The sequence below is a fragment of the Hyalella azteca genome, unplaced genomic scaffold (genome assembly GCF_000764305.2).
Source record: "Hyalella azteca isolate HAZT.00-mixed unplaced genomic scaffold, Hazt_2.0.2 contig1382, whole genome shotgun sequence".
NCBI classification, from domain to species: Eukaryota; Metazoa; Arthropoda; class Malacostraca; order Amphipoda; family Hyalellidae; genus Hyalella; species Hyalella azteca.
Genome location: NW_025931701.1, coordinates 518,672 through 542,125, shown reverse-complemented (window position 1 = coordinate 542,125; position 23,454 = coordinate 518,672). Strand labels below are relative to the sequence as shown.

General features: G+C 37.0%; 1 protein-coding gene across 1 annotated transcript in view; it reads left to right on the top strand.

Annotated features, from left to right (window-relative positions):
* Positions 1-9,236: 9,236 nt before the first annotated feature.
* LOC125178539 overlaps positions 9,237-23,454 on the top strand; it is a 59,121-nt gene continuing 44,903 nt past the window's right edge. Inside the window, exons 1-2 of the mRNA XM_047882527.1 lie at positions 9,237-10,337; positions 17,035-17,115. Coding sequence (XP_047738483.1) covers positions 9,462-10,337; positions 17,035-17,115 — 957 coding nt within the window. The 5' untranslated portion in view covers positions 9,237-9,461. The remainder of the gene's footprint in view (positions 10,338-17,034; positions 17,116-23,454) is intronic.

Sequence of the window (23,454 nt, the reverse complement as noted above, 5' to 3'; positions counted from 1 at the left end):
AGACGAGATTGGCTCCAATCTCGGGCATAGATTCAATACAGGGCAACTAGGATGCTCCTCCTTATGTATTCTTTACATCTTTAGCAGCTGGCGTATGTCGAAAAAAAGACAAGAGATTTGCATTTTCCCTTAATTAAATTTTGTATAGCATTTTTTGCGTACCAGTTTGTGCACATCTTTCTATAAAACATCGATAGCATTCATATGAGAAGAGATTATGATGAGTATTGTGAATGAACTATAATGATTCAGTGGGAAGACGATAGGATGAGTAGGATGATGAGTGGAGTTGCTGTTTATTCCTCGTATAACTTGCAATAAACGTACAGTTATACAAGTCTCAAATCGAGCGTTAATGTCTAATTTCAATGTCTGAACAATATGAAAAAATACTGTAAGTGCACAGGTTCCTCCATCGACCATCAACACAACGTTCGAGCTCCTTCGATTGTGTGTACGAGATGAATTTTATCGCGCCATGCATCTGTCTACTTTTAGAGCGCTTCGTTCTTTTATTGACATGAAGCTTCTGCTCCAGGAAAAGAAATCGTTCTATCGACACGCAAACTGTCAACTCAGCGTATTCCTCTCAATGCACTTAAAGCGATAATAATGTCGACTCACAATCCCTTCCTTGGCACCAAATGCCATCAACTATCACACTCCGTCAACGACTGACAATATAGCGCATTGTGTGCATCATGCAAGAATGTAAGTCATCCTGGTGGCATGATATGCACTGATGTCATGGACAAAGAACCAGCTTACCAGCAGTGTTTCCTCTAAAGATTCAAGACTCTTTTTGTTGTTGGCCACCCTCGGCCAAGAATGATTGTATCACAAAAATGCTACATCTTTCAAAACAATTTTTTTTCATTTTTTGTATACTTGACCTTATTTTAGTTGTCTTTGTTTATTTCTGAGACGAGCTTAATACTTTGGAATCATTTTCGGTGAAGGTTGATACCGAAATTGGTGTCGTTATATCACGGCATCTTTGCTCTATGTATTTGTTGTCATACCTTGATTATATCAAGTACTTCTCATGGCCAACCGTGTCTATATAGTTTGAATTTTTAAAGTGATATTTTAGCAGTAAATTTGGCAATTAATGCTGACGGAAATGCACAAGGTGACTGAATAATTTTTTTCTGCATTTTCTGTTTGGAATGAGAAAGTTTCGCCTGTTGGTGACAGTGCCACCTCCTCTTGAGCCGCTAATTGAGTTACCCTTTTTTTCGACTTGCCAAAAACACCGGTTGCTCACGTATTCCTAGACTGAAAGGACTTGTTTAAAATGATACTCTCCTGTTCTCTCCCGACGGAAATCGTTCAGGGAGATATATGCTTTGGCCTCTAATATCGATGCAGTGCAATCTGGGAGTAAGTAATAGTCATCCTTTGCCTTAAAAATGCTTTTAGTCACTAACTTTCCTCCAACTTATAATTTTCGTGAGCCAAATTTCAGAAAATTGGCCTTATTACAAATTCAATCTGGATATTTTTCAATACTTAGAATGCATATATTTTTGAATGAAAATATTTTTCACTGAAAATACTCTTCATCTTCAACTCCCGTAAATATTAGCCTAGTGGACGCGCCGAAATTTCTGTTCTGTGTTTGGAAAGTACATTCAGTGCTATTAAAAGAGTCGCTGTTCAGAAACCTTATGCCAAAACGTTCATACATTTCTGGTTATTAGCTTCAGAATGCATGGTGGCTAAATATGAAAAAAATTAACGTATTTTATTAAGCAACATTTGGTTCTTCAAGGATTAAAAACATGATAAAATAAACATTAGTCTGTGATAAAATACTTGGCACTTGACAAACATGATAATTCATATAAACGAAATCATCAATAATGACACGAAATTTCTTAAATCTTCTCATTTTCTGCATTCGTTGAGAGGATATTGACGTACCAAATCTTTTTACTAGTTGCTTAATCTATTATTATCAATCTTAATCTATTATCAATCATCACTGTTGAACAAGAATGGAAATCTACATTATGGGTTTTGAATTTTTAAAATATTTATGTCTCTTAAAAAATTGATTGCATCAAAGCAAATGTTTGAGTCGTCTTTCTTTGATATTAAGTTGCATAAAATAAACAAAACAATTCTACTGCACAAATTTCCTTGTGTTTTGAATTCTATTCGTTCTTTTATATAAAGTATGAATTCACTCAACTGTAGTTTTACATTTAGCGACATCCGAGCATGCACGATAGCTCAGCAGTTTTTTCGTGCCGAGTGCGCGCAAGCAGCGAGTGCAATCCCGTCCAATATTAAAAATGGATATTATGAATATTCAGCTAGTCCTATTGATCAAACACTGGTATTTAGTTTCATTTTACAGTCGCTTTGTGCTGTCTGCGCGGTATAATGGGGAAAAACGAATGAGGAAGATAGAAAGGAAATTTCACTTACAGCTAAAAACAATGCTTTTGGATCAAAACTTGTGAATCCCAAGATAATTGAGTAATTTCTGATTAATAGACAGTTATATTTCTTTTTAAATTGCCAAGAATTTTTTCAGTGGAGAATCGTCCTCAACGGTTACTGATTTACTGAATTTCGAAATTTTCCCAAAATATTTTGAGCCTGTCAGCGCCTAAACATACTTTATCTAAACACTTGCATTAATTATTGTATCCAGCTTCCACGTTACTTCGCTATATTCAACTCATTCCAGTCGCAATATCTGCGGGGTCTCCTCGTACCTTTAAATATTGTAAGCAGTGCATTAATTACAATCGAAGCAGTAGCTTTGCTGAGCATTTATTTAGGGCAGCCTTGTTGAAAATCAATAAAAATTAGACCGTGATATAGTTAGAAATATATTTTGATAATTTAAATGTATTGGGATATTTGTTATGCATTGTAATGGTATGTTTGGAGCAGCCTTGTTGAAAATCAATAAAAATTCTACCGTGATATAGTTAGAAATATATCTTGATAATTTATATGCATGGGGACATTTGATATGCATTGCAATGGTGTTTCGGGAGACGATAGTGTAACTTTTTGTAATCCAGCTATACAAACCTCTACCTCTCCAGCAGACACAGGAGACAATAGTTATGCAGCTCGACTCTGAATGGTGATGTCGGCTATACTCAGCGCTGGTGAAGGAGGATGTTTGGCGGTTTCTGCTGTTGCTGCTGTTTCCTAAAGAAATATTGTGGGCGGCAATCTTGCTAGGCTTGGATCCAACTCTTCCTCTATTTTTTCATAGCACAAAATGCAATTGAACAGCGAGAATATATGTGTCATTTCACCTTAATTGATGTTTCAATGATAACATTGCAGTTAAATTACAAGAAACTTGTGAATGTTGCAAGAACTTCTGATGGGAATAGCTTGAATGTAATTATGAGGAATAACCTTCAAACTATTTCAACTGACGCAACAATTTAGTGTTTCTAATCGGAAGACGCTATGAAACTGACCTCACAAGGCAAGCAAAATGGCGCACATCTATATATCTCGCAGAACGAAGAGCATGTGGACCTTAAATTTGACATTATTACGAAAATCATGTCAATATTTTTCTTTCTATATAAAGGCTCGCTCGCTCGCCTGGGTCTTTCTAGGCGTCTGAGAAGACAGAGAAATAAATGCGCATTAAAGTTGAAGGATGTTTGGCCATCATGTCATCCGAATAAATAACGCAAATTTTAAATTTATTTTTTCCAACCCTTAAATTTCACTGTGCAGTAACGTGCCGTGGTCGTCTCGGCTACTCCAGGTTTCTTATTCTGTTTGAAGAGAAAAGTTCACCTTTTAAGTACTCAAAAAATAAATTCTGAAGATACGTACACCTTCGTTTCAAATGTACATTTTGGTTTTAATTTCAGCATTGTCAATCCACAAGATATTGTACTCGATACCTCGCATGAAATTCGCACTTCATGATCTCATACATTATTTTATTCTAACCTGACGTCCGATCTGATGATCAGCAGGCATCTGATGATCAGATCTCAGATCTACTCTAGCCTGATGTATTTTATCATGCAATTCCGATCATTTTTTGAGTGCGCGATTCAATTACGCCGCCTGGTATACTATTGGGACTACAGATATTCAATTCGAAATTTATATATCTCCTTTCTTTGTCCATTCCCGGAGCTCGAAGTTACATACTTCACGGAACTTGGTTCTTTGAAAATCCTTATGAACTTAACTTAATGTGACGGGAGGCTTTCTTCTTTAATTATAAATACTATTTTATTTCTCTTTGAGGGCTGTTTCATTTATTCTCCCGCTTGTCAATATAGCAAGGCTATGGTAATTGTTCACAATGTAGCGAAGTTCATTGGGGAAGGGGAGGCAGTAAAGGGAGTACCAAGTGCTTCATTGCACCTCACGCTTAGTTGAGCTGCCAAGCCTGGGTGTGTGAAGAACAGCTAACAGTTCAACATTAGGTTACTTCGCAGCATATGAGCTAACTTTGGCCCCGTGCTCTAACTTGTGCGTGTTGAGGAGAAGCAAGTTCAACGCCCCCTAACTTTGCTCTGGGCTAAACTTTGAACGTTGCTCGGCTATCACTGAGAGTGTTTGTCTTTATGCTGATCTCTGCGCCTGGGTCTTGGGGCTTTATTTCTTGCCTTCTTTGCTCAGTTCTGAAAAATTTGGAGAATTTCGTGGTTGCTTTGATACACTCACTACTATTGGCGAGGGAAAATAAGATCATATGGAAGAAGTAATCCTAGGCGTCGTTCATACAGATTTGAAGAAACAGCCTGTATTTTCAAGTTCCATTAATATTAAGCGTTATTATATATACCATTCTAAATTTTGGTAGGAATTAAATGTCAATTTATTTCGGCAGGTATCCTGTAAAAATTAGGACTACCTTGAATGTATAAAGCGGTATTACGCATCTCTATAACTAAATCAATTAACATTTACTCCAGCAGTCAACTACAAACATCGAACAAATAAAATTTAAAAAATGCATGCAAGGGCAATATGAATGATTTTTCTTAGGCAACACACCACGGCTGAAAACAAATTTTTTTTTCTTGTATAATTCCCGCGCCTAAAACCCTGATTCTCCCTTTCATGCAAACCTGTTACTGTTTCTTCGTTTTTGAGGCGGTCAAACTCGACGTTTCCCCTTAAAATTGTACGCATAAAACGGAAGCTGCGTTTCCAATTTGAGCTCATTTTTTAGTCGACGTTGCGGATGCCGCTGAAAATTAATCTGACTGTCCTAATTACTTGTCTGGTGTAATTACAAAACGTTGGCCCATGTCTTCTTTCTACCATCTAATTGCATCGCGGGTGAGAGGGGCGCCCGCCATGAGACTGATGGTGACAGCATATCCTCCTTGCTGCATGATGGATGAGTAGCCGCGCTGTCTCTTTATAAGTCCACCTCTTTTTCATTGCGGAAACTCCATTTAATGTAATCTCTTTTAGTTAGAGTGAGTCACTTATCCGCATCCTTCGAATCAAAGCGTCATTTCATGTATGCACTATTTAATTTAATTTTGTTGGATAGATGAATTTCATTACGCGTGGAAATGTATTTACCTCATAATTTCAACAGATTGGTTTATAAAGTGCTTATACCAAAGTGTGTCTTCCAGCATGGCTGCGGCTACAAATCTCAGTGTCGTACGAACGTTATCAGTACAGGAGGAGCAGCTACCGTGGCACTCAATCTATTTCCCTCCTCTTGATGTTGTCTCTTTAACTCAGTTGGTTCAATGTAAGACTGTCAAGCCAATGCAATGCAAGATTTAATTCGAAACTGCAGTTCTGATGTATTGAAAATGTATTGTCATTGATTGGTGCTCATGCATCCATAGTAGTTAATGATGATGCATAGTACTATTATTCATTTCAAACATATGGCTTATGATTGAATTTGACTTTTGCATACATAAGAGCTATGAAACATAAATTATGTCAATGCTTGATATCCTATATATAAATAATTGACGACTTTATTATTCTAGAAGACAAATAAAGCAGCCCAATAAGGTCCATTTCCAAATAATGATACCAGATTGAATCCCAACAGAATACCCGAGTAATATATAAAAACTGCGTGAAGATGTAACAAATGGCCTGTGTGTGCCGAAAGAGACAGCACTCTAATTAGTAGCATATATTTCGATGTTATAACTCATGTTACTTGGCACGTAGTTGTGATGCAGGAGTGACTACGCCTGGTTGGTCCTCATGAAGGTCGCCTCAATTAAACTTGGGTCGCAGCTTTGGCCAATTCCGGATGGCGTTAATAACTCAGTCGTGATCCGGCCGAGCTTCAACTTTGCTCATTTCGGTGCGCGTTTCTGGTCAAAATAGATGAGGCATCTGAACAGACTTAACTTTGTTATCCGCAATGCCTGCTCGTTAGTCTGGTCATTGCTGGTCGTAAGCTTTGCTGCTCAGTGGTCCTGGGAATTGCTGGTTGTGTGCATTGCTGCTGAATTGGCATGGATATTGCTACTTACTGGTTGTGAGCGTTGGTGCTTAATGGTTATGGTAATTGCTGCTAGATGGTCGTGGCAATTGTTATTTACTATTTGTGAGCATTGCTGCTTAACGGTCGCGTTAACTGCTTGTTAATGGTCGTGAGTGATACTCTTGGCTGCTGGTGGATGCTGGTGGTGGTTGCGAGCATAACCTACTCTTGTTCATTAGCTTGGCGTCGTCCTGTCAGAGAAGTTCACTGTAATATGTCATCAAGTCAGATTTAATATGCCCCTTAGTTCATTTGGTTCAGGACTGGGCAGAACGTCACTGCTGATGCAATCAAGGTTCTACAGGTCATAACTACTAAGCCTGAGGGTGAACGCATTGTTTAAACTTATGGCTCAAAACTTGTACTAATAGCGAAATTGCTCGGTGGGCAATTATCGATGCAAAGTGGAGGTACCAATTTCATTGCCGCTCGTTTTTCTTCATCCTAAAACCGAGAATAAATATGAACACATTTAGAGACATCTGAAGTATGAAAAAATCGAAATCTATCAAACACAAAATTTATTTTACATCGCTTTTTAGCGCATTTATCATTTATGGAAAAAATGCACTATTGTGCTCGCCATGTCCGTCTGTCCGTCCGTCCGTGACCTCAAGTTTTCGTCGACGAGAAAATGCGTTCTCTGTCACACACTGCAGTGAGTACTGAGTTATATTTTTTTATTAATTCCCTCGACTGGAAGTATTGATGGCCAGTTCCAGTGTCATTCATAAGCAAGACGTCGTAGATTACTGATTTTACTAACGGAATAATGTTATCATTTTGTTTAACGTTTGCCGACTGATTTTAATTGATCTTGGAACCTATCAATGTTGGAGTCAATTTTGAATTTAATTTTTGGATCCATTTTGAAATATAAATTTCGAATTTCTAGCTTGCGAGCATATTTCAGGCACTTTTTACAAACCTTTGAGCTTTATATTGAGCCCGTGGAGTAGCATCATAAATTTTTGGAGTAGCTTTATATGAATTTTCGTGGAGTAGCTTCATATGAATTTGACGCCTTTATGCGTTTTTATGACTAAAACTTCCATACCACGTGGTACTGTGCTCTAGATATGTTTGTTCTTATGAACTGCCCTTGCTCATGAACGAAGTTCTGTTGGGCGATGGCGACTGTAGTAGCTGTGAAAGCTGTAAATGCTTGGTCGCACTTAGAGGAATTTTGGTCCATCCATTATTCTGAATTTCACCTATTTGAATTTTGGTTGATTTAAATCACTATAAAAATTAGATAACGATTGAAAATACCACATCAACTGTAACTACGTCAGATGCCAGTTATCATATGCCAGTTAGAATTATCGTCAGATGCCAGTTAGAATAATCGTTAGACTTAATTTACGAAGGAAATAAGGCATAATCGATTATTCATGTGTTAAGCCCTTTTTATACTGAAATAGTTTTGTTTTTTGTTATTCAGACTAGTCGTCTTACTGTACTGTAGTACCGTAAAGAATTCTCAATTGATATATAACACTATAATCTCTTATTGACAAATAAATTATTTATATATTTTCTTTCTGAGAACAATTTTCTTCGATACCGTTCGCAAAATAAGCATTATACCTGCTGAAAACCTATTTAGTTCTTTTTCAACTTTTTCAGCAATATTGCATGTTTAATTTTCGATTTCGCATCCATCGGACGCCTTGCAAGGCATTTTGATAGAAGTTCAGCCTACCCTCAACGTGAGCGTGAGCTCGAAATTTTGCGTCATCTTTCGCGGCATTATCCTTGCAATATCCTTGTCCTGTGGTCTCATTAATTATTGTTCTCTTATGCTTCCTAATTACCAGGATTGGAATCTGGTTCGCGATTGTCATTGGACGGAATGGATTGCGAGTGATGTTGATTGCCGGTGCGGCGGACGCGAATTCGTCGTCGTCATTTTTCTCTCTATATGGCCATTCCATTTGGAGCTCGCGCTCTGATTGGATTATAACGGCTCAGCTTTGCCTTTTCTCAGAATTTTTTTATGCTTGGATGTTCATTCCTGCATCGCTATGGAAACCTTGCAATGCCTTGTAATCCCAGCGCTTAAATTTGTTCAATTTTTACCCAAAAGTAAGCCACCCTACAAGCCCCTCTGCAACACTGCTCGAAATTTTGTTTCATAGTTTTAAATTTTATTTTTTCGTACATTAGAGATTCAGAATTTTTCGTGAATGGAAGGACCCAAGGTTCACCTGCAGAATAATTCTTTAAAGTTTATTAATCACTTTGAATTTTAACTGATGCATGTGTATTATTTAAAGTGATCAAAAGATTTGTGGACGCATTCTCATCAGAAAAGAATAATAAGCGATTTTTGTTCGTACTGTCGGTCTTATCACTAAAATTTCTGTCGCATCAAAACAATTATTACCTATTAATTATTGCTCCCCATTAAGATTGAACTTTTACCTCCTTATTCGGTTAGGAAAAATTTTTATGCTTGCAATTTGGAAAAAACATTACAAAAACAAGCTAGGTCAAAACTGAGACACAAGCAACGTGGTGACCTATAAGTAGTGACACAACATAAATTGATGAGGTCATATGTATATACCGGTTTGTTGCCTATCTAATTGCTTCGTGCATTGTTTTAATTGTGTCAGATACGTTAATATTCGTGATGAAAACTATTGCGTTGTTGTTAATTTAAAATTTTTTATTGTACCTCAATTAAAATTGATTTTATTGTTTTTTCTCAGGCTTCTGTATTTTTTTCTAGATTAGAACATAGCTTATCGCTAAAATGTCACATTTAAACACTTGTATTACTTCTGGTTTTTCGGAAAAAGAATAATTGCTGAAAAAATTACTAATGAAAAATTACAATTCGTGATGGATGATATAGCCACATGCTTTACAATTTATCTGTGATTGCCATTATCTCAAATAGTTAGCTTCTTGATGAATGTTATATTAATTATATCACTTCTGAAGTGGGTTGTATATAAGAAGGATGAAGTGGAAGGAGACGCTGCAGAGCGCTCGTCTGGTCGTGGAAAAGAAACTGAGTGGGGCGGAAAAGCGAGGCCAAGATGATACTTTTGTTCATGGTTTCCAACGCCCACTTCGCGATTCAAAGTGCGTCACTAAATCACTAGAAAGTCTTGACAATTATCGAACTGGCTCTTCAAAAATTACAAGTCACGATCAAATGTTCACTCGTTTTAGCCAAAGAAAAATCGTCGACGTGATCAGAATTCAAGCAGCGCTGAATCGTACAGGGTCGAACACAAAAAGAAGTTTTGCATTAGACGCTAGCGAAAAAAATGACCAAATCACGTCTGAAGACGATGATGGCGGCTTCGTTAACATCGCTTTCGTGTCTGACAGCGGCGAGAAAAGCCTGAGAAAGTTAACAGCTGCTGTTTCTGGCAGACATTCTGAAAACGGTGATTCTCGAAATCATGAAAATAATCGATTAAGAGAAAAAACTGAAGAAGAGTCTGTTGTTTGGAGCCGAAATATAATTAATTTCAGCTCTGGAGACGAAATTTGTTGCACTCTAAATAAAAGCGATTCTGAAATCAAATTAATAAGACATTTTCAGACTGAACATTTTGATGAGAATAGTTTGAACGAAATAAAATATCACCCGGACACCACTGCCTCGGAGAAAAATTCTTTTGTGAAAATGTGCAAGAGCATTGACAAAAAAATAGTAGTGAACGAAGTTAGCGAAGCATCAGCTTTGTCTTGTAGAGGCACTCGTAACCCTACACATGAAGTCCGTGGAGTTCAGGCGACCGCTGCCGCAGATTGCGGAGGAGGCTTCGTTGCGGACGACGGAGATGCACCGCCACGCAAGATGGTCATGGTCGAATTCTGCACGGTGAGTTTATAAGTGATCAAGAAAATCTCTTCATCAAATCATGTGTTCATTCAACTTTTCCTGTAAATTATAGCTGTTTCAAAATTTTTGAACGAAGCAGTTATAACTTTTACTAGTTCCAATTTAATTCGCTGTTGTATCACAGACCTTTGGAACATGGGTGATTGGTCGGACACTTGTTTTTAATGATGACTTTGAAAATTTTCCGGCTGCCTTGCATCTTTGTTGACTTCCTGCTATTTTCCGGGTCAAAAATGTATTTCAATCCATATCCTCTGACCCATTGCTGTGCACTATAATGGCTTTCATGTGAGGGACGGTTCTTGGTTTTTAGATCACAAACATAAAACTCGTGAAACGTAACTCAAGCTAGCTATTACAAGGGGTCTTGTGAGAGTAATTATAAGATTTCGCTATTAGCTATGTTATAATAATCAGTAAGAATCTCACATCTAACGTGTACTTATGATTAATGGGCTGCGTGAAGCACCTTGGTACTCCTAAATACGAACTTAATCTCTGTATAGCGGTGTCGATAAAATCAAATCTCAAGTTAATGAACGCTGCAACTCCTGCACACAACTCGTTACTTCACGATGAAAATAAAAAATCTTGGTCATAACTATGCTAAACGCCGCCGCGTTGCGTACTAATGTCATGGACGAAGTAGACACAGAGAGAACGGATTGCTGGCAAGTGTAAAAGAAACGGAACAGATCGCAATGACGTGACGAAATGGCTCCTATTCCGAGCGCAGCTTAAGGAACTAAGTTTACTTAGTTTTTAAATTCAATCTGTTGATGAGTAAAGTTCAGAAGTAGGGCTTCAATTGTACTAATATATTAAATATCACGTACGCTGATACTTATAATGCTGAAACCAAAGTATGGAAAATATCAAAATAAACAATTCCACTCGGTATCCTGTTGCTTTGATGTATCATTAGTGTGAAACTAGCAATATTTGGAAAGTTTGACCTCAATTATTGGCAATATCTTCGTGAGAGGTAGTGCCAGTTTTAACTATTCAATTTTTTTTCTCAACTAATTCTCAATCTCAATCTAATTTCAATCTCATCTAATTTCAATGTAAATTATCAAGATAGACGACATTTACTGTCGCAACGGCCATTTCCAACGGCCAACGACATTTACTGTCGCAATATGTGACCCAGGGTTAAAAGATTATTTTAATTTTGAACGCGCGAGATCACAAAGGGCAAAAAATAAAGACTTTTTAATTGAATGCTAATTTAAACGAGGCACCCAAAGTTCGTATTTTTGGAAGAAGCTCATAAATTTTTCTTTGAGTTCGCGAACTTTATTCCTTTTGATCTGCGCGTGTCAAGTTTCTGCGTAACTTTTGAGTGCTTTGTTTGGTTTCGGCAGCGCGTTTCATGGCCTTGCTTGTCTTTTATGGTCGCAACGTCTCAATTTGTTGAGCTCGAGTCCCTCGGATCAGCCGTGAGTGTCAACAAATATGGCAGCTCTACGCATACATTTTTTATGATCTCCGGTTTGATTTTAAGCAGAAAATAGTGTATTTTCCGTCACTATTCAAATTTTGTCGACTTGGTTCCATAACATGAATTTGGTCACTTAAACTATAAGACAGTTTATATTTCAAATTGAACCGTCGACAATATTTTCCATTTTTTATTGTTAAATCTTTACTGACAAACAGAGATAAAAGTAGTCACTTTAACCAGTTTGCTTATGCGCTCACGTAAATACCGGAGCACGATTAGGACTTGCAACGTCGAAACTAATCGTCGCAAAGATTGCATCGCCTGCACACGACTTCCAGTATTTTATAAGAGTGTTTTTCAGACTTCTCAATCAGCCTCTTTTAGTAATGTACGCCAAGCTTTCCCTTCCTATACTCTTTACAGTGCGTCGAGTGCCCTATAAACCGGCGTAGCATAAGTAAATACTAATACTTTCATTACGGTCACTCTCACTCAACATCGCCGCATTTGTAGGACATGCATAATCAAAATAATCATAATGCATAATCACTGCTATCCCGTGAATTACCTGCAGGCAACTCGGGTTGTACATCAGTTTCAATGCGCATGTAGTCCCGTAAATAGTCTGGTGGGTCGAACCATGGCTTTAATTGCTTGTCATGAGCTTTAAGGACTGTCTCTTGTCATTGGAAATTTCATAGCTCAGACCATTGCATTGATTTTTAGTTAGTTTATACGGGGCCTGTAAACTTCTTTCGTAATTTGTGATGTAATTGATTCCTGATTCCTGAAATTGCAAATTTTTCATTTATTTTGAACGATTTAAAATCAGCGTGAGCATCCATCCAAGTTTCCGTATAATTCGAGTCTTGAGGAATGTTAGCATCACATGAATGAGCTTTGCTCAGGATGAACTCAAAAGGAAAAAATTTAATGGATGCATGCCACGTGTTACTGTACACCATAAATGCCTTGTTAACATCGTATCCCATGATTTTGGATTCTCTTCAACTACGCCTTTGACAAATTCTATGATCGTTTTGTTTGATCATTCCACGGCCCATTTCCCTTGGGCTCTAAATCTAGTCGACAACACATGACTAATATTGTAGGCAGAAAAGCATAAGGTACTTTCAAATTAACTAGACCAAAATTCAGGACCATTATCGCTCAATATTTTTTGATAATGATGATTTTTTATCTCTATGTGGCACGGGATAGTATAAAATTATATACAAACGGTCAACGCACACTAATAATTGCCACAGTAAAACCTATGATGTGACGGGGCCAGTACCAACTGGGAAAACTTGAGACTTTATCCAATCCGCAATAACCCAACCACAGTTCATCACACTTCTTGCACATCAGCACACTAACCGACAGGAGAATAAGGACAATCAAATGCAAAACTTTCATTCAACAACGACGACAAGATAAACAGAGCGTTTGTGAGTTGAAGCGAAGTCAAGACTTCGGATCACGATTCGGAGGTCTCTCTGTATGAGATAAAACTATTACAGACACTACACGTACACAATGGGTCATGCCTTAAACTGAATCGCAAAACTAAGAAGAACTTTTCACACCTATAGCTATACGGATTGACATCACACTAATATATTACAGGTCACAATACAACACAATGATATTGATCCTATCTAAAAATATTAAGGGATTCCGTGCACAGTACGCACCTGTCCCGTATGGTGGCGCATATCGAGTGATCCTATAGAGCTTCCATTCCGCAATACAGAGTGGATCCGGCAACATCGCACGGAAGTCTAAAGCCATTTGATTAAAAAAGAATCAATATAAAAGACATCTATAAAAGTTGCATTTCTCCTCTACAATGATATATTAGCAAATCAATAGCAAGTAAGTCAAATGGATACCTAGTGTTAATTGTCACACGACCGGCACGACCCAAGAAATACGCCCTGAATAAGACATAGCCGCACTTAACGTGTTAAAGTAGGCCGGGTTACAAGCTGAGAGGAAACTTTATAAACTGACAATGTATGCAAGTGCGCGCTACATCTTATATTATATTTTTAATAAACGGGTGAAAAAAATTATTCATTGTCATTTTCCTTAACTTGTGCTTTCCATTATGCGCCATTTGTGTGTGTATCTTAAACATTATGTCAACAAGAAATTAAAAAATGGCAACACTACCACATGCTGTTCGTTCCTATCAAGCACTCACAAATCCGATACTATTTACTCTGCATTTATTCCAGTACCTCTTAATTGGCTGGGGGCTCCTCAGTGTCCTCACATGAAGTTACTCACAACCACACGTCCTATACGACCCACCGCTTAAGAGCTGCAATTAATGCATTAGTTGTTCTTCACACTGCCTGGCTCTCATGACCGTATCCTTAACATGACAAGGGCATCTTCTCCAACTCTTCAGACTCAGAGATCCGAGTCAGATCTACAGTTACGATCCCGGAGAATGAACATATTTGTCCTATGGCTTGCAATATATACACATACATTTACCGATTCTCTACAGGGACCAGACAGATTAATTCTTCCCGATTGCCCAGGTACGCCAAAATTCCCAAATTCAAAAGGAATCCTATTTGCAATTGAAAAATTAACTCCTCAAATGGCACAACATGGCACTTCATATGTTTTAACAATCACAAACAGCTCGGGAATACAAAAAAAAATTAAGACATTTCTAATCAATCTTCTACATAACCAAGAACCTCTGTCTTACCACCACTAATGCCCGATATCTAATAAGCATTGAAATTACGAATTTTCAAATATGATTGGTTCTGAATTAATAATTTTACGGTATCTTCATCTACCAGACCGACTTGTGCACCTGTTTCGATTAACGCGCAAAACTTCACTCCACTAGTCATTACAAAACATCTTGTTGGTACGTTGAACTCCCAGTTGGCCGCTTTTACACTTTGAACATTGAACAGTATGGTCCAGCGATTCTTTCTCATTGCTTCCATTCTCAACAACATTCTCATTTTCACAACAGTAATTCACACAATCTTCATTTCCTATTTCTCCAGAAAGTCTTTGTTTCTTATCAAATAACGGATTGAAATGAATTCCGGACTTATACTGTAGATTTAAAATTGCAAAGATGTTTTACCATGATCTGCTCTGTATTGGATCCATGCTGGGCCATTGGGATCCATGCTGCACATGAATTTTTATTTCAAATACGAAACTGGAATACGACCGACAATATATTACTGGAGTCCATTGGTCAGTGTCATATATAGAGCCACTAAACGCTTCCACCTCACGCGTGCAGCGTGTTCGTGTTCATTAAGAGCGATGTCACGGGCGTTTTTCATGGCTTGCTATTATCCAACGAAGGAATCTCATTTTTTATCACGCAGAGAAAATTGACTTCTCTACGAGGCGCTGGAATTGAAGTCAGACTCTTTTCGATAGATGGTAACTTACCTTAAGGCCGGAAGTCGCTGCCTTGCTATAAATTTGCATGCGTGGATCTATTACCTTAATATTTCCTCTTACATTATTGATTAGCTTTATCTATAATGACACAATCAACCTAATGTTACTCTAAACCTCTCCTGTTGAATGAAGAAGAAATATTTCAACTTAAGTTTTCCTTTTCTCTATTGTGCTTTGAAAATCAAGCCACACATTTCCAACCATTTATGCCATCGGGAACCATTCCTGCATAATATTTTTATCCAAATGTTTTCTACAGTAGAATTTCTTCAATGACTTGCAACAGAGAACAGTCTCTTTCACTGCATTAGCACGTCAACAAGACAGTTGTCTAAATTTCGTGGGATGCATAACCTATATTAAATCATTTTGAGAGTTTTCCTTCGTTTCTTGACTCCCAAATTAAGCAATGCCATGGGTGGGAGTCTCGGGAAGGCCACCTTCTTGCAATAAAGTTTCACAATCCGACGTGTGCTTTCCAATTACGCAAGGGTGATCAATATTTTTTTTAATATTCCTTGAACGTTTTCATGTATCTGAAAGTTTTTCCGCAAGTTTTAAAACCTTATTTTGATGACTATGGTTTTTATTTAGTGTTGTCTGCCACACATTTTCAGTTTTTACATATTGCTCAGTGGAAGTTTTCTAATTTCAATTTTGGCCGGTACTATTGTATTACTTTTCGTTCCAACAACATATTGGGTCATTTAAAAATAAATAAATGTTTCTTTACTGATGGCAGGATCGTCATTCATGTGATTCTCTTTCAATTATATATTATGAACTTTAATGATTTTCTGAAGGAAGTACATATGTCAGTAAGAGTCGCTGCAACATCACTCGTTTCAAATCCTGAACTTACTCACGTTTCTGGATTGTCGTTTACTAATGTTCGACTGATCAGTGTCATATTTTTACCTTACTCTTTAACACAACGCATGCAAAAACTTAATCCGTGTTTTAACTCCGAATACGCCTGTATGTCAGGGTAACCCTGTGTCATCTCGCTCTCTGCGTGCTGCGTAGCCGTGTGTGCTCAGTGCAGTCATTGCTCTAATTTATTGACCGTCTAAATTGCTTTCTGTAGGTTACGACAATATTTACGCTTACTTCTTTTGTTGGACTCTCAGCAATATTTTTTATGATACAAGTTTTCAAGTAATTTCACCATTATGCATCGATGTGATCTATGCTGAATATTAATTGTGAGTTCAACAGATAATAACAAAAGAAAATAATTGTACAAAATTGTACGTTTGCTCATCATTCTGTTTTATTGTTATTCATTTATGATGCGCATTCCAACATATCTGGACCATTCTAAAATTTTTAATGAAACAATAAAATATTTCCGTCGTATAATGGTTTGTATATTTTTAAAACTGAATCTTTCTTGCCCAAAATAACATTTCTGTTTGCCGCTGATCAGCTGGTAAACAAATTACGAATCATCTTTAATTATCTCATTCATTCAAAAATGGTTTCGTGTTGTGCTTTTTAATCTGTAACTATTGCTGAGGCTAAATTCAATATTTAAAAAAATCTATTTTAAATTTAAATTTTAAAAATTGATTTGGGTTTCCAATGTTTTAAAAAATCTCATTGAAGTTTTTTTGTAACAAGTGAAACGCTCGTATTGTTATAGTCCTTTGTAAGGATCACGTGACGCAAATACTTTAAACGCTTGCATTATTATTCTACAGTTATGGTGAATGTGCATGTAATCATGCCTATGGTTCCAAATATTAATGTATTTGAGGTTTGTTTCAGTACGGAGGATCGTTCCGAGTGGTGGGAGAAGATGGCGAAGCGCAGTCTCGGTATATCAACATGAAGCTGCACGAAATTGCTGTAAGTGATGATTGGTTAGTTTATATCTTATGTCTTCTTCCTACATTATTCTAAACTCAAATTTTATTGGCATCTGTGAAATACCACTTCAAAATTGTACATCAAAATATATAGATTAATGCGAAAATTACGCTTTCAGCATTGAAAAAATGAATAGTTGTCTCTTCAGCTTAAGCATTTTTCTAAAATTTCTATGCCCTTTGGCAAGTGGACACCGAAAAAGAAGAAATACTAATTTTTTATGCTAGAAGAAAATACCACTAATTTAAAAAATATTTATTCGTGTTTATTCTGAAAATTGAACGTCTAAATTACATTTAAAGTACGTTCACTAAAGCTCGAAATATTTGGTATTGCGTAAAATTCCATACCCAGTCAAAAGTTTCGTTCTCATCAGCTGCATGCACAGGTACGGCGTAGGCTCGCCCAGTGCGCAAGTTAGATGCTCTATGTCCGCTTTTCTTTACATTTTTAGGAGTTAGAATAAAGAGCTTCATGGATGTTCTACATATGAATGATAAAATGGGATATTTACTAAATGGCGTAGTAACATTTTCAGTTTCCATTAACTGGTAATAAAATACCACTTGACGGAATAATTTTGACCACAAAGTCGAAATTGTTTTTATATCTTCATATTGATACAGCGCTTGAAACAATAAGTCGCGAAAGTCATTATTCATTCATAACAATGCTGTGTTGAAGAGGCGGGAAAACTTTTAATACTAAATTTTAATACACTTAAAAGGCAAATATTTTCCGTTTTGAGTTTTTTCCATATCTGTCTGACTGAGACAAATGTTCATGTTGGATGAATTTTTTAAGTTAGTTGTGAAAATAATTCGTTTTCTCGATTGCTAAGGTCATGAACATTCTTTATGTCTGCCGGGAGCTCACGTGACTGCATTTTTTAGATGGCAACAACTCTTGGCAAGACCATGGAAACTATCTGTTTCGTGGCCGATTATCGAAGTGTTTGATTAAATTTTACGGACAGAGGTTGACGAAATTCAATTTTGTGCGAAGCAATCATTTGGCATATCCTTATTATCAATGCAAACAAATTTATTATGAATTTATATATGTTTGACTTATAGGGCTTGTGTCACAGTTTTCTTTCAGCTTTTGTTTCAACCCATTACATTTCTGATGCTTTTCTTTTCATGCGTATATAAAATTTTCAATGGTCACTATACCAACTATTCGATCGCTTGATCACCGAGGTATTTAAATGTTGGCATTATTGTCCGTAGATTTTATTGATATTAATGATGATCATTAATTTCACATTGCTCTCTTAATCGTTGAACTAGAATGCAAACACTCGTTATTTTCACACTCATACTCTCATTTGCTTACATTTGGAACTACATATATAACTGTTGTTATATATAAAACTAGACACTATGAGCCCATGGTTGGTGTAAATGGTTTAGTGACGCGGCTGCTCTGACGGAGAGAGGAGTGTGCAACTCAGCTGCGCTCGTTCTAACATAGTACGGACTTTTCTTATCGTCTCCATTCTGTAAGTGGTACGCAATGTAACTTGTCTCCTTTTATTATTATTTGCTGCTGCTGCGGATTAAACAATATCGTGTGTTAACTATAATTATTATTGCTTTGGGTTTTATTGAAGAAAATTCCTATTATTGTCCATTTATAATTTAGATAATGAATATTATTCCTATTATTTTTACCATTGTATAAAATATTATCATTGGAAGCTTAGATCGAGTCTGTTACATTTTCATTTCCATGCACAGTAAGAAACTGATCGTCATTACCAGTCATGCACAAACAGTCAATAAAATCTTATATTCATGCGTCTGACAACTGACGCTTGGAGAGAAATTGAATTTGGTTGCATGAACCAGACGCTGATTGAAATATGTATGAACCAAATTCGAAACTGCATTTTTTGCGAATGTTTTTTTTCATAGATTTTTGCAATGTCCCGTGTAATGTTTTATTGTATTCTATTTGAGTAAAAATAGTTAGTTGACTCTTAGAAAACTAAAAGAGTGTGGGTGGACAAATTACATATTTTGTTGATTTAGTTAATTCTATGAATAATTTATTGAGTATAACGGCCAATGAAACAGCGTCAAATATACCTCATATATACCTCGTAGCGTGCGTAAGTGTAGTTATTTTTTAGATGTTTTGTGTGTTCTATTCTGATTCACATGCAAGTTTCTGCTACTATTTTGTTGCATAGTGAGACCAAATAAATCATTTAACATATCTTAACGCAATAAATGAGCATCTAGTATCAATGTACGCTAACGTATTGAACAAATGATTGTTTATTTGCAATTTTTAATTTTAATAATTAATAATTTTTGATAAAAAATCAAAATTAAATTGTACATGTACATTGTACAACGTGCATTTCGTTCCTATTTAATTTATAGAAAAATTATAAAAAGTTCAGATTGTCAATTTTTTTAGTCATTGTTCACCGGTTTATGAAATACATTTTCAGTCTGGGATAGTTATTTGACCCAATCAAATTTCCACTCTATTTTCTTATTAATATTATTCCCGACCTAACATTTCCTTCTTTCCTGTTCATTAGTATTATTTCCTGTTATTATTACCGCGTATTAAAGATCCAGTAGTCCCATGACCGGCCACAAAAACTTGAGTGCATATTCTTGCTTGATGAAAATTACGATTAATGGCTCCACTGCAGGCTTTTATTCATCAAGTCGAGCTCTGAAGCCATCAACAAGACATTGACGGGCGAGCAAAATTGAAAATCGCTGTTGTTTTCGAGCGCCGTTATGCTATCGTCGGTGAAATTTTGCTCGATAATCTTCAATAAGCCGCGCATCGAGATGCGCAACGACGGCCTCCGGATATTGCGAGCTCGAAAAACGAGTATGGGGATTTGCTTGAGTGTACAGAAGGATTTAAGCACATGCTTTGTTGAACCCTTGTCCTGAAGGGCTCATTCGAAGACCAATAACGAAATATGAATTGAACTTTTCGTTCGGCCTAAATTTTTGCTTGTTCAAATTGAATAGATTTTAGATCATATGTGGTTACGAAAAACTAAAGCCAATAAGTTATTAATTAATTAGTTAATATTTTTAATTCGGCAATTTCAAACCTTGACTTCGTTTGATACAGTCTTACCACTTTACACCTGAATTAAAATGATACAAGTAATACTGAATTAAAATGATAATAACTATACTATAAATGAAACTCTCATTTTTAAAATACTGTACGGACTGAACTTCCTGATGATGTTTAGCACTTCTGAAAGGTAAATCAACAAATTAATCGTTCATGGCTGATTCTTCTAAGTTTCATTTTCGCATTCTACTTGCTTTCTACAAAATTTATATTGCTTGACTTACTGTATTTTCAAATAAAATGTCGCCCTTTTGTCAAAAGACAAATAATGACTTTGTCTTACCCTGTTCCAAAGCACAGACATTTAATTTTCGTGTTTAAATGTACTACTTCCCTGTTCGCCTCCAGTGCTCGTTTATCTTGTGTGAGATGCTGTTACTTTATTGCCGTCGCCGCTGACAAGCTCTGGAAAGGAGGCCTTTAAAGGAGCGTACGCCTCGTAATGCTCCTCAAAGTTGGGCTCTGGTGACCGTTTCTGTTTAGCTAGAGCCATCCAATTGCTGCCGCACTACTTCAATTTGCTTCCTAATTACATCTTCGGTCGTCCCGCGTGCTCGGGACTGCTTTCTGAGTTGTCTCAATGTTCCTGCACTATAAAGTTATGAACCAAATGTGCCTAGTTCAGAGCAAGATGTACTAATATTTCCATGCTATTTATTTTTCGTTCGTCGCAGGCAGCCTTAAAGCTCGTTCCCAACCTTTAGTGGGCGTACTACTAATGGTACGCGGAAATCATATCGGTGGTCCGAAAACATGCTGGGTTATGCAAAATTTTTAGTTATCTAATTTTTTCTCAACGAAAATATTTACTGCCTAATTAACACAAGATTTGCTGGCAACGATTTGAAACTATTGTAAGCATTCTTGGTTCCAGGGGATCATTGATATTTTCAAAAGGTACTCTTATTTAACGCTCTCATTATGGTCGCATTACGTGGAACTAAAGATAAATAATTTTGCAAAATATTGGCTTTAATGATTCATTTCAAGCATCGGGTAGCTGGTGCATTGATATTTTCATAAGGTACTCTTATTCAACGCTCTCATTATTGTCGCATTATGAGGAACTAAAGATAATTATTATTGCAAAATATTGGCTTTAATGATTCATTTCAAGCGGCGGGTAGCGGATGGCACGCTAGTTGTGCGCGGCACTGAACGGAACTTATCACTAAGAAGTTTAGAACCGCACGCGCCTGACGCCTGATGTAATTGAAAAAGAAACAAAACCTCATTTTAAAACCTATACTTCGGTGCCTCATTATGTGTGCAATGAAAACTAAGAAAATGTAATTTTACGATTAATCGGGACATGTGAAGAAATCTCAACATTCATGTCTCATGAAGATTTGATTTATCTGTTGTTCTGATTATTCTATTCAAAATCGATACAAATACATTTTGTTGATTTTTATACGAAATCTAGAATTTTAATTGCGATTAACATCCTAGTTTTTAGCGACATTTTCCTGCTGCGTTGCCTCTCATCTTCATTCAAGGAAACACTGTCGGAATAAATTTTTCATCTGTGACGAAGAAGAGAACATTTTTCAATCTCTCTTACAAAGCCTGTCTAATAACCACTCCGTACCTCTGCAAAACTCCCATTGTTTTGCAAGGCGTGAACTTTATCAAGCACAAAGCCGAGGAATCGAGCAGATACAAAACTATCGTTAACGAATGGCGCCATAATATTTGAATGCCCCTTCGAATATCTTGGCCGGACCTGATACACGATATTGCCCACGCAAAACTTTGACCGTGTCGCTTCCGTTGTTTTGCTGCCTGGGCGCGCTCGTAATCAACTCTTACTTTCTTTAAAAGTTTTTCCGTCAGACGCCTTGGAATCATACAGCGCAGAATCTTTTCGAATATTTCACGTTTGCTGCAGTGCTTGATTAATACATTAACGTAATATTTCCCATATTTAATTTCAAGCGACCGCGACCTGTTTTCAGTTTTAACATTCCGCTGAACTAACACAAGATTCCGTATTTTGACCCCCGAATTTTTTGTTTTGTCAGTGTAGAAGAATTCGGGGACTTCCCATTGCCGTGCAATAAGGCAGCTGGCCACGGACCAGCGTTTATTATTATCTGGCCACGCACAGATGCAGGCCTACTTCTTTTTCACGAAGATTCGTTGGAACCGAGGCGCCACAGCGATCAGACTGTCGCCAGCAGCTACGTCCTTAGCACAGCAAATCTGTCTTACTGGCGTTGTTTCAATTTAGCTCCTTATTTCCAGAACGTTCCGACTTAGAACATACACAAATTTGGCTCTCCAATATTATTTCGCTGAAAATTATAGTAGCATAAATTGGTGTAGATTTTTGCTAAAAATTCCTCAAATTATTCTCTTATAGAAAAACGACACTGTGATAACATTTTTTGTAAGTTCAAGCTTTTTAATCAAGCTAAATTACATTCTACTCATATCTCAATCAAAATTTGAGGACCGTCTAGGCTTCGGTCAAATAGTCTCTAAACTCGGCGCAAATTTATTCCTGGCCTGCTTGCCCCGTGTCATTCGATCGGGCCTGCTTGGCCCGATCGAAATCAGTTTCCGGTCAGAATCTCTTTTCCTACATAAAAGTCGCCCAAGAGTGTGACAAGGGTTGGCCGAGTTGAGTAAAACCGAGATAGCAAGCTGCCCAGAAGCTGCATTCAAACTCTGAGCTGAAGCGGGCATATATAGCGGCTGATTCACGTGCTCCACGAGTCCAGGGCTGCACCTAAATCAGGGTCGCCACCGTCTTAAAATTTTGTTAGGGATCCTAGTTGGTTATTTTTTTCTGGAATTTTATGTCAGATTCGATACCGAGAGGAACTGTTGTTATTTCAAGTGCCTGAGAATTTTAACACACTTTCTTGCTCTTTTTGATAAAAACGTTAAGATTATATAAAAATACAGTAGATGCTTGAAGAAGCTTCTATTGACATTAGTTTCTAACCGTCCCCTTTTCTTAATATATGGCTGATACGAGCGTATTTCGCGAAGGGGAGGAGATATCTTTTTATGCGCTTACCAGATCTGGCTAAATTTTGAAAGATACTGGACTCGAATAATTTTATTTAACTGAGATCCTTCAAACGACACCATGAAAAAGAAGACTATCGCATAATTCTTTTATTTGCCTTTCGCAATATAAACATTTCTTCATATTATTGGAGCACTTCTTCATATTATTGCAGC